Source organism: Cynara cardunculus, assembly GCF_001531365.2.
Source record: "Cynara cardunculus var. scolymus isolate 2C chromosome LG 3, CcrdV1, whole genome shotgun sequence".
Taxonomy (NCBI): domain Eukaryota; kingdom Viridiplantae; phylum Streptophyta; class Magnoliopsida; order Asterales; family Asteraceae; genus Cynara; species Cynara cardunculus.
In genome coordinates this window covers 18,209,500-18,226,045 of record NC_037530.1, presented here as the reverse complement: position 1 = coordinate 18,226,045, position 16,546 = coordinate 18,209,500, and the positions used below count along the sequence as shown (strand labels likewise).

The 16,546-nt window shown below is 35.7% G+C and overlaps 1 protein-coding gene across 4 annotated transcripts; it reads left to right on the top strand.

Moving 5' to 3' along the window:
* The first annotated feature begins 2,163 nt into the window (after nt 1–2,163).
* Nucleotides 2,164–16,341, top strand: LOC112509313 (probable ubiquitin-like-specific protease 2B). Of its 4 annotated transcripts, none has more exons than XM_025114199.1 (16): nt 2,164–2,533; nt 5,397–5,710; nt 5,783–5,867; nt 6,757–6,806; nt 8,071–8,271; nt 8,366–8,444; nt 9,676–9,787; nt 10,809–10,859; nt 11,464–11,595; nt 12,023–12,223; nt 12,313–12,356; nt 12,437–12,530; nt 13,455–13,545; nt 13,993–14,112; nt 15,395–15,706; nt 15,791–16,341. In XM_025114199.1, exons 1-16 carry the CDS (start codon nt 2,374–2,376, stop codon nt 16,088–16,090), a joined length of 2,346 nt encoding a protein of 781 aa, XP_024969967.1. In that variant the 5' UTR covers nt 2,164–2,373; the 3' UTR covers nt 16,091–16,341. The 4 variants fall into 4 exon arrangements, with proteins under 4 accessions (XP_024969967.1, XP_024969969.1, XP_024969966.1 ...); XM_025114201.1 differs by having other exon boundaries at nt 5,544–5,710; nt 12,301–12,356; nt 15,791–16,340; XM_025114198.1 differs by having other exon boundaries at nt 12,301–12,356; nt 15,791–16,340.
* Nucleotides 16,342–16,546: the final 205 nt, after the last annotated feature.

The following is a 16,546-nucleotide window of genomic DNA, read 5'->3' as shown; positions in this document are numbered from 1 at the left end:
TATTTTAATTACCGATTTGAAATTGTTTTGCATTTGATTTTTAAGGGGTTTTGCAATTATCATAGCAATAATAAAAGCAATAAACAAATAAAAAAAAACAAACACAAAATAAACAACCACAAGATAATATATGGATTTGCCCCTAATATGGTGTTGTGAGCCAACACAACAACCACGATCAAACTAAGGACGTCTTCAAGCTCCCACTGGCCTCGCCATCTTGGTGAACTCCACGGACTCCGTCTTCTTTGGAATGTCGTCTTTGTTGATTTAAATAAATACAACAGAATTCTATTCTATTTACATTTGTCCTATCTAGAAAATTAAAATTAAAAATTACAACCCATGCAATTAATACATTTTAATTTTCCGACAAAAATAAATAAATAAATCAACCACGGGTCTCGGCAGGGCAATCCATATATTACACAATAAAAATATTAAACATAATATAAAACAAAAAAAAAGTTAGTACAATTAAATAAACATTAAATAATTAACCAAAAACAAAAATAATTAACAACATAAATTAATCGGGATTTTAAAAGATCAAATCTAACAAGATTTTTATTAAAATTCAAATAACATATTTGGTTTTAATTAGTCCATAATTTAATTTTAAACCAGCCCTAACTTTAAACGAAATTCGGTTCAAAGTTTTAACTTAAAACCAACCCAATCATTTAAATTTAAAATGACTTAAAAAACAGGCCCAAAAAATTATAGCCAAAAGATGTCTCGGCTCATATATGGTTTTATTAGAACCGGCCCAACTGATTTTATTTTATTTTATCTCGGCCCAGATATGGTTTTCTATCCCTCTAACCCTGCTCTCGACTCCACCATGAAAAGGCAATAGCCCCTTTAATGGGCCAGAACTCGCTTGCAACGGCGGGGACAGGATTGGGTGACCTAAACTTTGGGCAGAAACTGATTTATTCGAAATCCTTTCAAAAATAAAATCATGTTTAGTGACATTCCGTTTTAACTACTTCCGATTAATCGGAATAATTGTCAAAGTGGCTCTGATACCACTGTTGGGTTTTAATTTGCGAAAATAAGCGGATAAAACACAGCAAAAAAACAGAACTCGTTTACAAAAACGTTTAGAATTTTTTTAAATAAAACCCAAAGTCGGATCCATTGACAATTAAAACGAATCTACGTAAACCATAGGATGTTTAAAATATTTACCTTGTAGTTGAAATTGAAACTTTGATGTAGCACTAAGAAACCAAATTAGGTTTCCTCTATCGATTGTCCACACACGATCACGCTTGGAACTCCCACCAGGTGCTAGCCCAAAGAATCCTAATTTTATAATTGTATCGTAAGGGTTTTGAGGCTACAACTAGTTATCAGAACTCAATCGTCTACTTTGGTTTAGCCCCTAAGCCTTGTTTATATAACCAGTCTTCGAAATTGACCATAACTCTTAATAAAGTTTAATTATTATCTAAAATAATTATTTATTTATCTAATAATATCTTAAATGTTTTTAGATAATTATATATGTATTTATAGATTAAACCCTGCAATTATAATAATCGCAAAACGATACATATGTTTAGATTCTTTCTTTAGTGGAAGCATACATGTTCTTTGTGTGCGACCCCTTAGGTTTACATGACTCGTTGACAGTGTATCTGGGTGACACGTGTTGTGGGTATAACATACAATTTACAATCTTAATTATATTTTAGATTTTTTATATTTTAAAATGAGATGTCTATCATCTATTTGATTATGTTTATTCGCAGTTAATTACACGAATTCAAACATGAAACTTTAATAAGTTGGCATAATTTAATTGTAATTTTGAATTTTAAGTAATATACATCAATATACAGTACTTCATACATAAAAAATGGTTTTTAAAAGTTTTTATCAAATATTTTATAATATAGTATAGATAAAAATATTATCCATTTTTTTTAAACCACATAAAACCGTACTACAACATCGAAACGAAATATTAAAATTAAAATATATTTTATTGTATTGTAAAGTGTACCATTCTTCTAACGAAAGAAACTTGTATTTCCATAGATTTTCCATTGCGAAACAAGTTTGTTTTTATCAACTTTTAACCTTCGATTTCCTTTTCTTATGTTTATATATTTCTTCCGCACTCGCAGCTCCAACCACATAGCATCACGCGCTCGACTTTGCGTCTCCTTCGCTTTTCTCCGATCATCCTCCTCCAACCCATACCCTGTTTCCGAAAATTGAATCCCATACCAAACCCTCATCTTCCAACATTTTCTCATTCTGATCATCATGATTCTCAGGATAAAAGCCCTCATTTCGATTGCTCATTGAGAAAGTCATTCGTCGCTTACGATTCCGTTGAAAACCCTAATATCAGTTTACATGCATATATACACACGGAAAATGAAGACTGTCTGTAAGAAAAATCTTGATGTTTTTGAATTTAAAGAAGAGACAGAAGAGACAGAACTTGCTCTTAGGATTAAGAGCAAGCTAGAAAACCCTACAAGTGCAATTGACAAGTATATATTCCTCGCAACCGGTTAGTTTTTTCCCCTGAAAGTTTAGTGGTCAATTTCTTATATTTGTATCTTGTTCTTTTGGGATCTGTGTTTTTTTCGGTGAACATGTTTTTTTTTTGCTTTTGGGAATAAACGGTTCATGACTCTCATGCTGATGCTCGCATCCTATTGAATAGAGTTGACTTTCTAGGTCATGCTGACAAACAATCTAACAGCTTATCTCTATAACAAATACTACAATTAGTCAAATGCCGTTGTAAGTTATGGAGTGAATCATCAAATTCTTTTTGATCCCCCTTAGCATCCTTTATTCTGGTGTATATCTGTGGCAGTTGTGGTTATTGGTTTAGGTGGTTCATAAGGCATTATCTAGCTATATTTAGTGCTTATGCATATATAATCAAGTGGACAACATAAATATCACTTTGAAATAGTGGAAAATTATTGGAAAATCTGGTAAAGTTGTGGCAAGAAGTGCTTGCCAATTAGTCTGGATGTGAGTTGTTTAGTTGATATTTTCATCAAGAGTTCCAAAAGGCCATGCTTATATGAAGACACCAAATGTACTAAGGGAAGCGGAGTTTGTTCTAATGGGAAATTTTTTGACATTTTACTTTGTATGATGGTTGATCATAAGTCTCTAATTAGAAAATTAAGGTTCTGCTTTGGTTGCCTGATGGAACTTGAAAATTCTAGTCCAGCAGAAAAGATGACAATTTGGCTTCCATCCAATGATCCAAGAACACACAATTATATACAGGTATGTATGGGTTTATACTTTGTTACACTAATTAGACACATGAAGACCTATTAACGAAAGATAGAACATGAATTTTTGTAATGGCTTTCTTTGTTCTTTTTCCTTAATTTAGACCTGGTAGGATCTTGGCTGCCTTTGTATCTACTTGTGGTATATGCAAAAATTTGTAGGATGGGACTCTATCCCAATTTACTTATGTGTTCCATATTTATCTCAAGGGATTTGTTGAAAACCAAATATTAGATATGAATAGGGATGTGGATTTTGAGTGAAAACAGTAATTGTTAGTGCCCTCAATTATGCAGACATGCTAATGTTGTTCGGTGGAGTTGGAAGACAAATTTAGAACTTACCTGTAACTCCATTTTAGTTTCAGTGTCACTTTCACTTTGCTCCAGTTTTAGACGTGTATACTAAAAGTAGATTCCCATTTCTACCCTTGGCTCTGCATCATTCTGTACAAGAAAGAGGTGAAAGAAATATTAACTTGATACACCTAGGTTATAAACATGAGGAAATTTTGCTGTTGGTTGCTTTGTGAAAGCAGTCACCTAAATTTGAACATTCAAAAGCAGAAAAGAGGTCAGCTAATAGGTACGAAGGTGGTGAATTACACTGTGATGGGAGGATGCTAATTTTGGGCCTGCCCATATTATCCATGTTTATGTGTGAAGATAGTCCTAGGACCAGTAACTTAGTTCATATATTACAGGAGTACCAGGAGTCCACCTATGAAATTTAAGGTTACATGCGAAGGTGCTAAGTGCCATCAGGGGTGGATGCAGTATGTTAAAGGTGGGGGGATGGGCCCCCATTAAATTTTTCTCTCTTTTATACAAGTAAAAATAATTTTTCACTTTCTACCATAGTTCCCCCCAGTAATTTCCCATCTCTCCCCCCACCAATCAAAAGAAGTACCTTGAAATCAACCAAGAAACTGAAAGTCTTTTGAAATCAACCAAAAACCCTGAAGAAGCCGCTCGAAATCGAGAAAAAAACCAAAAAAATCCTTCAAAATCAACCAATTTTTTTTAAGTCCTTCAAAACGGTGGAATTATGCTAAACACACATCGGGCGACTTTGCATACCTTTAATCTACTTTAAAGGTGCCCCCACTAGGCAAAAATTCTGGATCCGTCATTGATGTGCCATATTAGTTTGGACTACTACTCTAGCCCACCCTTTCCTTAGGTTTTTCTGGGGCAGGCTGATTTTACTGCCTCACGAACAAATAGAGTTGTTGCAGAAGAGATTTATTCACCGAGTGCCATCTTTAGTGGTCTAATAATTGGTCATAAATAGTATTGTTACCCAAGAAATGAACTATAACTACGATCCTTTCAATCGTGTTCTGAACTTCAGTTGAACCATGCGATAGAAAAATATTTTGACTTCGTACAAAGTGACTGGCAAAAAAGACAAACAAACAATTCTATTTACATCCAAAGGTTAATGCTGGAAAAGCAAATATTGAGATTTTGCGCCTCAGATGAATGTTAAACAATCTTAACTAACTATTCATTAGTCTTGCAGATGCATATGACAGCAGAATAAGTGAGTGATTCACACACATATCTTTTCTACTGAGTACTGTTAATAACAATTCCTGATTGTGTTTTGTATTCAACACTTCGCTTACCAAAACATGTGGCTCTAGAAGACTACATAGTGGAGTGAACAAGGAGTGGGAATAAATACTAGGATGGGTCCGAATTAAGTTGCACAATCCCCTAAGATATTTCAGAATGACACTGTTGCCCATGATTCTTAAGTAGTTTGGGAAGTGGGGCTTGTGGGCAATAGATGTTCATTCAATATATGGTTAACCAAGAAGTTTTATGTATATACACACACACAAATATAGGTAGTTTGTATGTGTGCATGCACGAATGTCATTTATCAAAGAATCAGGCTAGTTGGATAATTGTGATGGGTGGAAGCTATATAAGCCTAACAATCATGAAGCAGATGATTATTGCGGCAAGTGGGAAACTGATCTGCTGGGTAGAACAGTCCCCTTTCATGTTTTCCCATGTTCCTATGAATGAGATATCTTTACTTGTATGATGACTTGCTTAGTCTCGCTGAGAATGTACCATAAACTATGTTGTCATTTCTTCCAGCTGCCACCGGAAAAGATATTTCATCAGAGGGGATCAACTATGCTCCCTCTTTAAGCATTGATGCTATCAACATTAATCAAATTGCTACCACCCTAGTAGAGGATCCTTCTGCTGAAATGAAGGCTGATTTAAATGATGATTTTACAGTGGCCGAAGAACATCCTCAATGTAGTCCAGAACTCAGAACTGATTTATCTGAATTGGAGGCAAGTGCACCTGCTGGAGTAGAGGTCAATGTGGCCACCACATCAGCTTCACCTAGCAGCAACAAATTAAGTTCAGCGATCCTAGATTTGTTGCCCATACCTGAAGTTGTATGTTCTGATGATCTATGTTCAAGGTTCAAATTTTATTTTAAGTGCTCACAACAGCTTAACTGGCTGCAGGATGAGACGGTTGAAATGGAACCAGATGAAAAGGGCAGCATGTGTGAGAGATCTTCATCTTGTTCTGATGTTGCAGAAGATGATGGTAACTACTGCCTTTCTTTGTTTCTTCCTTTTTATATGTATATGATGCGAACTTATCATCTTTATTCAACAATCAAATGTTTACAAATTGATTACCAGCTTTCCGAGAGAGCCGGATCTCTCCAGAGAGGTTTTCCACCAATTTCACAATACAAAACTGATGCCTAAACACTTCTATCCCTAGGGATGGTGATTTGCCCCGACCCGGTGGGGAACCCGGTTCACCCGACCCGAACATGGATTCCCCACTAAAACGGGTCCCGGGGCCGGGGATCCCCGGTAGACTCAAACCAGGGACAGGGGATGTTACTCAAACCGGGACTGGGGCCGGTGATCCCCGGTAGAATCAAACTAAATGATACTATTTATGGGGTTTGACCTGGGATTGACCGGGGTTTTACCGGGTTTTGCTAGAGATTTGACCGGGGACCGGGGCCGGGGGATGTTACTACAAACCGGGGCCGGGGCTGGGGATTACAAAACCCGCCCCATCCCTGCCCCGTTGCCATGCCTATCTATCCCCTCCTATTTATACTTGTAATCACTTGACTAATTGACCAGCCCCCACATTTATTCATACTATCTATATGTGTAACAGTATAATATCTTCCAGTTCCAAATGCTTCATGCCCTGGAAGGCTGGAAACACAAAATTTCTATTATAATCCACTTCCTCTTTTTATAGCAAAGCTGTATTTCTACATCATGAATTCTGAGGATGGTTGGTCTTGTGTCAATTTTGTAACTCTTTATCTAGTCGTTTAGAAATGGAAAATTCTTTTCATCTCCATGCTTTTTGATATGTTGACATTTCTTTTGAACAATTAGAGTTTGTATGTTACTTCAATGAACCATTATATTTTTATTAAACTATTATTCTGTTGTGCCAGGTGTCTTGGCTGGACCATCTTCAGATCAGTGCATAGGCGGGTGGGAAATGGTAAGCACTTCTGTAATTAATATATATGTGTGTGTTATAGCTTGTGAACCTACCTCGTTGTGAACTTCAATGATCAATGCATAATGGAAAGAAATTGCTGATGTGCAGCAGGACTTCTAAACACCTACATCTTTCATTCCATGTTAAGATGCCTTAATCTTTCTATCTTTGCTCTTCTATTTATTAAAACTGTATGAGTGCATGGACTGTGTTTTGTGCCTTAGATACTGTTAACTCCAACTGTCATTACTTAGCAAGCAAACATTTTTGTCATAGCTTTTTTAGATGTTGTCATTGAGCACTTACTTAGCTAGACGTGAGTTAGATACTATTTCTGAACTTCTAGTTTGTGTTTGCTCTTTTGTTGACTTCAAGCTGGACTGCTAGGAATTTAAGGTTCCAATCCTGCACACTTTGGATTAGTCAATACTTTTTGGTTGGTTTAGAGTGGCTATACTAGTGCATTCTGCTCCCTGGCTAAAAAAAAGGAAAGAAAAAGAAAGATGACCATATTGAGAGATCATTGATGGCTTCAAGCACTGTGAATTTTACAGACTTTGCTTTTCTTTATTGCATTTGTGTTTTTATTTAGAAAATTTATACCTAAGGGAAGAATTTATTAGCTCTACTTTCTGTCCAAGCATTCTGTCTACAAGAACAGCATATCTAGCGGCTAACTGACTAACTCTTTTCCAGGTGAACTGAAAACATAAGCTATATCATATTCCCTTCAAAGTCCTTGAAACTGTATTTGTGAATGATACCTGAGTAGGAACTTAAATGGATAATGGATTAGGCCGTGGCTGTATTAGATAATGAAGGGGGTGTTTGGTTAGAGGTAGTAAGCAGTAATCAATGGGAGTAATAATAAAAGATACTGTTTGGTTTTATATAATATAATAGGTCCATCCCCCAGAAGCCCAAATTTTCATTCCAGGTTAAACCGCCGGGGGGGGGGGATGAAAAGTCATTCTCATTTTCATTCCCTGTTATTTTCATTCTCATTCCCATTTTCATTCCACAACCTGAACCAGAGAGCCCCGAAGTAGCTTTGTGCTTTAACCTTTTAGTTATTTAGTTTCTTATTTGCAAGTCGTGACCTGTTTAAGCTACTAGCGTTCGAGTTTAGTTTCCGAAAATCTAAATTATGTTATTGAGCATGCTGTAGTGTTCCAGCCACACATCGAAGTATGAAGCTTCTTGGCCCTTTTTCTATATGTGAAGATTCTTTGGCTTTCTCTAATCCTTTTTGTACAATTGACAGGAGAGTGAAGATCTAACAACAGCTGTCTTCTATCCTGATTACGTGGTGTACCGTGATAGTTATTATACAGATTCTGTGATATCTTTTACTAGCAGTTTCATCGAAATGGAGGGTTCACCTGCTGATGGAGACGATGAAACTTTTAAATGCAAGTGGAGAATTGAGGATATACTTCATATCAGATCTCATTGGTATGAGCGGGTAAGTCCATCATATTGAGTGTAAAATTTAATTATATTGCAGTGCTCATCTAGGTCAGCCTGTGAGGCTATGAATTGCGGCAATTATTGTGCAGGTTGAGATGGCGATGGTGAAGATTCATATACTTACGAAGGATACAATACTAGAGACTGAAAATGTTGAATGCACTTCAGGTTATATGCATTAGACTTTTAACGCTTTCGTTGTCATGGTCTTTTTTTATATACAATTTTGTTGGGTAGGCATAGCTAGGTGGCCAAAATTCTACTCTAGTTGAACAGCTCATCTGAAGATATTATAGCCGTATGAGAACACTTGCATATTCTTGTTTGTATCACGTCAAATGTTATTGGGTGGGAGCATACCATGAGGTGAAGCTTTTTTGTTTCGCATAGTTGTGAGTTAGCTGCTATCAAGGTTAGACAGTATGGCGCTGGAAGTGGGTTGATTGGAGCAGGTGCCATGACTTGCTAGGTGATGGAAAAAGTGGAGTAAAGGTATGGTTCAATGAATTTTTCAGTGGGGTTGATTGTGGTTGTGTTTTGAGTAGTATATCAACCCACTGCTTAAACGGGAAGACTCATTTCTTAAGGACCAAAAACCTTTGTCTCCTTAGTAGATGACCTTGTTGCGGAAGGGCTCCTACATACAAGGGCCGTTGAGGTGCCCTAAAGTTGAGGCCCATCAGGTTCATTGTGCATGTCTTAAGGACCAAGGTGTGAGGCACACAAGGCGTGGATTCTTCGAAGCGAATAACTAGTTGATTTTTGGGCCATTTTTAATGAATTATAATTACGTTGTCTTGGATCCTTTTGGTTTAAATGAAACGTGATCTTGTTAAGCATTTCAACTAGTATACTGCACAAAAAGAGAAATAAGATTGAACAGTCAACATTAGGGCCTTAGCTTGAGTTGCCACTTTGTCTCTTCACCTCTGCTCTGCCTTGTCTCTTCTCTTTAATGATTTTGTTTATGTGCTTGAGATTAATCGAATGCAAGTGGTTGACATAATGATGTGTTGGTGCTTATGTTGATTATTGGTTCTTCAGTTGATGTTGCTTAAATTGGAGTGGTTTGTGTGTGAATGTTTATATCCGTATCTGATAGATCCCTATGAAACAGCTGCTTGATTCGATTGATGTTTCTTGTATGGTGGTTGGAATAAAAAAAATTACCATCATTTAGTTCATTGACAGTTTAGAAAAAGTTTTATCCTATTTGATATGAAATGTGTTATTTGGAGGATTCATCATTAGCCTTAATACTACTTACTGTTAGACGTGTGTGTCTAATAAATACCATGAATCAGCTGCTTTTTTCCTACTTAATTTGGTCAAACGAATTACATTGATGTAACTGACAGATCTCATTCTTGATTTCTTTTGCCTCTTTTACGTTGTTCAGGCATGGAGTTGAAATTTGCAATTACCGGCTCTAGCTGGTTTGGGAGACTTGAAGCAATTACATCTTTGAATGTCACATATAAAGCTTTATGGAGCAGTATTCTTGAGTCAGAGTGAGTTCTTTAACTCTATTGAGCAGTGCTTGAGTTAGAGCGAGTATCTAATATGCTGTCTGCTTGAATGCATATTGTTACATGTTACAAGTGATCTCTCCATAATGGAGAGACCTGGTTAAGACCATCCCAGCACGTTGAATTATACTAATCTGGGAGTCTTACCAGGAAGAAGGGATACTTTAATCTTGGTATTTTGTGTATCGGATGCCATAATTAGGATACATGGTTACTTGGCATACAATAAGTTATCTACAAAAAAAAGCATGTAATACTTTCTTACGGACATGGATTTTGCTAGATGTTCAAGTTGAAGTTGGCCCAACAATAATGTCGATGTTTTGAAATTTGAGGATACTTACTGTATTATGAATCGGTGTATTTAGCTTTTATGACCATGTGTGCGTCTGTATATGTGACGATTAAATACCATCATATACCTGCATACCCGCATCCTCATTTCTTCTGATTTCTCTAGTGTATCCCTAAATAATATTCCTGTATTCTAGCTTTAGATAACGTGTTTTTCTTTTCTAGGTGTCCTGATGTAGCTCCTGGGTTTGATGTAACTAGTTTAAAAAATATGGGTGCCAGCTCCCAAGACACCCTAATACAAAGTATAGACGCACATGCTTAAAATGGTGTGGTCTAAAAAAGAGATAACATTAAAGAGATATCTGCAGTAATTTTTTGTTCTATTTAGAAGTTCTAAGATTAACCATGCTCCTCAGTATGTACCTTGTAAAATGACACATTAAGGATGTGACGCGTGCGTCCTTGGGATAGAGCTTTGCAACTGGCAACAGCTTCAGATTCTAAACTTACTTTCTTTTTGAAGGATGTCTGTCTACTTGTGATAATTATGCTATGTCATCAAGGTAAAAGTTGAAATGAACGATATCTGGAATCCAATTCACGGTTATAAAATCAGTTTGGGGGGTGTTTTCCATTGCTATTGTTCACTTGGTTATATTGTTGTTATGTAACTGTGTTGTGGTGTCAACATGGATGATTGTTGCAGGGACTCTGTGCTTGGACACACTGGAGCATCCTTTTCAAAATATCTTCCCACGTAAGTAACAAAATGTGCTATTTGTAATACACTTTGGAAAGCATTATGGAAAGTACTTTTTGCGGCTGTTTATTTCACTTGTATAATGTGGAAATTATGCTTCTTTCATATATAAAAACCCCTCGAGAATGGTTTTTATGCAAATTGAGATGATGGCTTGTTTATTCCAATTAAATAAAAAGTATGTGATAAAAGATAATCGTTAATCTTTAAGCAAGTTATTTAGTCCATGTCAGAGAAAAAGAATCACTCGTTTGTTTGTTCCATTGCAACAAATGGAGGAACATCTATGCCTGTGTACAAATCTAAATTATCACCCTGGTTGAATATAATTTTTTTTGCAGCAATTTTTTTTTTTGGGTAAAANACCCTGGTTGAATATAATTTTTTTTGCAGCAATTTTTTTTTTTGGGTAAAAAAACATAATCTACTATAAAAAAAAAAAAAAAAAAAAAAAAAAAACTTTTGCTGCAATTTGTTGTCCATTTATCAGGAAAAGGTATCTTTGACTGTTGATCTATGCAATTTTTTGCCTGCCATTTCTAACTTTTTTCTATTTCGTGTGTTCCTTGTATTGCCTTTTTAATTGCTTGGATGCTTGCAGCTTTGATCGGCCTTTTGAAGAGGTTGTCTATCCAAAAGGGGATGCTGATGCTGTTTCTATAAGTAAGAGGGACTTTGATTTACTGCAACCAGACACTTTCGTCAATGACACCATCATCGACTTTTATATCAAGTATGTTCATCTCCACCTTCTTTTGTCTCATGGTGCTCCCAAAAGCAGTCAAAAGGCTACATAGGAAGTAGGTTTACACAGTGCCTGAATTTATAATGCAGTTAATCTCCTATGACAACAATAAATAGAGAAGGGGAATATGAAGGCGATACTTTTTATTGGGGGCCATTAATTTAGTATTTGCCATTAACAGTGTAAATATAACTTTTTAAAAAGGATGAATAACTTTAGTAACTATTTATATTCCAATTATAAGAACTTGTAAGTAGTCAAGATAGGGAATCGTTACATCTGATGTAAAAATTCCATTTCATATGCTTCCTTGTCTTGTTATTCACAAGATCTCTATTAGTTTTTGGTGATGCCTTCTGATTGATGTTTAAGTGTTTCTCCACTTAACAATTATCAAAATTTTAATTGATGACAGGTACTTGAAGAATAAGATCAAGCCCGAGGAAAGGCACAGGTTCCACTTCTTCAACAGTTTCTTCTTTCGAAAGCTGGCTGATCCAGATAAAGATCCACTTGATGCTTCTGAAGGAAGGGCAGCTTTTCAACGTGTGAAGAAATGGACAAGAAAAGTGAACCTTTTTGAGAAAGATTATGTTTTTATTCCTGTAAATTATAAGTAAGTAAATAAACTATGTAAAGCTTTGGTTTTACTAAATTACATCAATCAATTGAGAGCCTCTGTTTTTTTTACAGTTATCACTGGAGTCTTGTTGTAATTTGTCATCTCGGGGATGTGGCCACATACAATGGTCAGTCTTTCAGATATTTTAGATCTCTTCATGTATATCTTATATGGCTCTTGCTCTTCTAATGTTATGCTTTGGTTCAGATGAAGATGTAGTTGAGTCAATGAAAGTGCCATGTATTTTGCATATGGATTCTATCAGAGGCAGTCATACTGGTCTAAAAGGTCTTGTGCAAAGGTATCAGATCTTTCTGTTCAGGCTTATTTATATGATTTTATTTATCACTTGTTACCTTACATTTGAGATTCTTTGAAAGTTCTTTTGGTGGACAAAAACGAAGAACTTAATTATATTGAAGTTTATTGATGGAATTTCTTAATGGTTATATTGGCTACATCGTAGCAACAAATCATGGCCAATGCCTGTTTCCATAGCTTTTGCATGTGAAATTTTAACACCATACTGAAGGGGGTGCTTACCTTCTTTTTTCCACCAGGGTTGGGCATGTGCATAGTATTTTACTATCTTGCATAACGTCATGCCTGTTTGTTTAAAAGATGAAAATGCTGCCTTTCCACATTAGACCATGAAATTACTTCTGTTCAAACTAAGGGTGATGCTTGATGTTTAATAGACTGCAGAGTGTTATTGACCCTAGGTTTTAACTTCTTATATCACTTATGAATTGAAGAGTTTCTGGGAAGGGCGGGAGGAAGCTCATTTATTGGCCCTTTACCAGGATTCTGCAGAAACACAAACATCTGTAGTTAGAATGGTGATACTCTTGTCTGTTTTCTCAAAGCACAATTGTTCCCTCTATTAAACTTGATATTGATTTGTATTGATTGAAAAATAATAATAATCTGATACACCTTATATAGGTAAAACTAATTACACTTTGGACCCTAGACAATATTAATAATATAAACTAGACTAGTTGACTTAGTCTAACACCCTCAGGTATATTAGTGCATGGAATATGCTAATAGAAAAAGAAATAGATTACGTCACATACCTTTAAACAATAATGACATTGTGATGAACATATTGGGTCATGATGCCCTTCTCTCTGGGATGGGTAGTCATTTGTTTCTTTGATTTTTCTGTTCCTTAGTTTGAAGTTGACTTGCATCAATTAAAGACTCGGATATGACAATGCAGTTACCTGAAGGAAGAATGGAAAGGGAGGCAACAGGGAGCATCTGAAGACATATCCTCAAGATTTGATGATTTGAGATTCATTTCACTAGAGGTATGATGTGTAATTTGTCTCTATTTGAAATAAATAGAATTGCATGGTATGCGCCACTCCAAAACTGTGGCTTGATTAGTTGCAGATGAAGGGTTAAGGCTAGTGTATTGTTTTCTTGCATAAACGAAGACTAGTCTACAGTTGGTTATTTCTGTGTTCTGCAAATGTTGGATCATATGTGTTTTCTGCTTGATGCCCAGCAAAAAGTAATCAGAGTACAGAAAAATCCTTATTCTAAAAGCTCTTTGTATATGCCTGTAATGATTTCACTTCTGCTAAATAGTTTGTACATTATCTTGTTCTGGTTCCATCAACAGATCAATTTTGGTATGAACAGCTAGATTAAATCCCTTTTATTTTAGTGATGCATTTGTCAAGCTTCTTGCATCCAACTCAGCTTTTTGTTTATTTTGGGTGTTGAAGTCTGATGTTTTATGTTTTGTGCAGTTACCGCAGCAGCAAAATTCATTTGATTGTGGTCTATTCTTGCTCCATTATGTAGAACTCTTCTTGGAGCAAGCTCCTACACATTTTAATCCATTTAAAATCTCGAAGGGATTTAACTTTGTAAGTATTCATCTTATCCTCTCAATATCATTGTTCGTAGTTTTATGTTTTTAGTATTTCCCAATAGTATCAGTATGTTTGTATGCATGATGTCGCTTCCGTGCTTTGTGAGACATACCGCCTTGTTGATTCATTATTTTGAGAGTTCGTGGGTGGTTACATGCAGTTCTTAATACGTAGGAAAGTATATTTAAAAACCTTTACATTTGTAAGAAATAAAAGAATACTCTAGTAATAATCTATAGGCGTGTTTGTGTGATCGTCGTGGTGGTTGTCTTGCTGTTCACGGGGAAATATGATGGTGAACAACTTTCGAAGAGTCGGTGTCGGTGACGGGGCTTTAGGAGGCAGAAATGGTTGTGATGGGAATTTGTAGGTCTGGTGAGGTAACAAGGAAGAGATTTTCCTTCTTTGTTCGGTTCTCTTAATGCTAAAAACAGATTTCTTTCTGTATGTTCTAATCATGTTCTTGATAGAAACTTCTATTTTTTCTTAAATGGTTCTTGGATATAACCATGTTCTTGATAGAAATTCTACGTATTAGGATACCTAGAGCAATAAACTATCATGTGCTTTGCACATGAACATTTTAAAGGGCGTTAGGACGGCATAAGGATTAACCGGAGGCAAAATAGTTCGTGTAAGTAGAATTTTTTATTTGCCTGTTTTTAATCTGCAGTTCTTTTGTATATTGAATTACAGTTATCAATTCCCTGTAAATTGTAATAATTTTGAAAGTAGAAAAGATAATAATTTTAATCACAGGGAACTATAGAGAGAGGAAGATAAGGTGAAGTCTAATTTGAAATTAGAACACCTTGATTATCTGATAACCAATCTACTTAGCTTTAAGACAAGGAACCAATCTGTGAACTGCATCTTGTCTTAGAGCTTTTAAATGTTACTTGTAATGGCTGATTGACTAAAATTTAGTACCACTTGGTTAAACTAAAAGGACAAGTTCAGGATGATTTATGATTGTTCCCCAACTCTTTTCCTTTGAAATGTCTTATCAAACAGAGTGTTGATGAGATCAAAAATAGCATACGTACCCCCAACATCCCTTTGGAATAGCAAAAAATGGGTACCCTTGCAACATTCTCTTCATTTGGGAAGTTGTCATATTTTACTATATGTCCATTATCATGGGTACAAAATGATGCTAAGGGGTAGTGATGATGGTTAAACATCTTTCCTTAAAAAGTATTTGCCAAGTAGAATATTGCATCTCATGGTATTGACTAATGTTTGTAATTACTACTAAAAATTTGTTAATTTTCAGCTAAATGTAGATTGGTTTCCACCTGCTGAAGCATCTCTAAAAAGAGTAGTTATCCAGAGATTAATCTGTGATCTCCTGGAGAATCCTTATCAGGAATCTTGTCCCACTGACGAACAGTGCAACCCCAGCTGTCGGACAAGCATCGTAAATTTATCCCCAGAGGATTGTGGATCGGAAATCTCTTTAATACCATCCTCATGTATACAAGGTGGTGAAGGTTTGAAGTCATCTTTTGAATTGGTATCCTTTATGGGTTTCAACCACACGACAACTAATTTTGACGAGTACAAGGGTTCTCTGACCCCAATTGAGGTAGTTCAGTCTCTTTTTGAATACTAATCTTTTGTCTGTCAAATGATTTATTTGTAAAGAGATGGGTTTTTTTTTTGGAAGCAGGAAGAGGACATGGAAGGTGGTGGGCAGTTTGTTTATTCTGAAACGGATAATAATGGAATGGAGTTTAGATCTGAGGAAGCTTGTTGGAATGATGCTGAGAAGAAGGAATTGGAAATGGAAATGGAGTTGGAAATGGAAATGGAAATGGAAACATCAATCTCTGGGTGTGAAGATTCAATAGTGAATGAAAGCAAAAGTGAACAAGTGGAGGTGAAGAGAAAATCAGAGGAGGTGGATGATGTGTGTTTTAGATATCAAGAGAAGTGTCATCCTCCTAGCAAAAAGATTAGAATGACATGAGGTGGTATCGTAATCTATCTTTGTGTGTGAATATTTGATTGATTTAGTAGTAACTAGAAGTAGTAGTAGTAGTAGTGGTGACTGCTGACTTTCTACTTTCGACTTTCTAGTAGTTGATTGTGATTGAATGTTGATATCATCAAAATCAAAGTTGAGAGAGAGAGAGGTGTTTGGATGATGTTGGGAGATTTCTGCTGCATTTTCTTACTGATTTTGCAAGTTTTGTATTCTATGATGAATTTAGAAATTCATTCTAAAAACTAAGTCATGGGATTGGTGAACCTTTTTAACAATTCATTTGATTTGATTAACCAAACACAAATTTAAATCCACCAATTTCCATCCATATTCTTATCATTTTAATTATTATTTATATTCAAATAGAATGTTAAAATAATGAAATTGAATCTCATTTACCGTCTGTCAAACATGTGTTCAATTCTCTGCTTTTGTTTA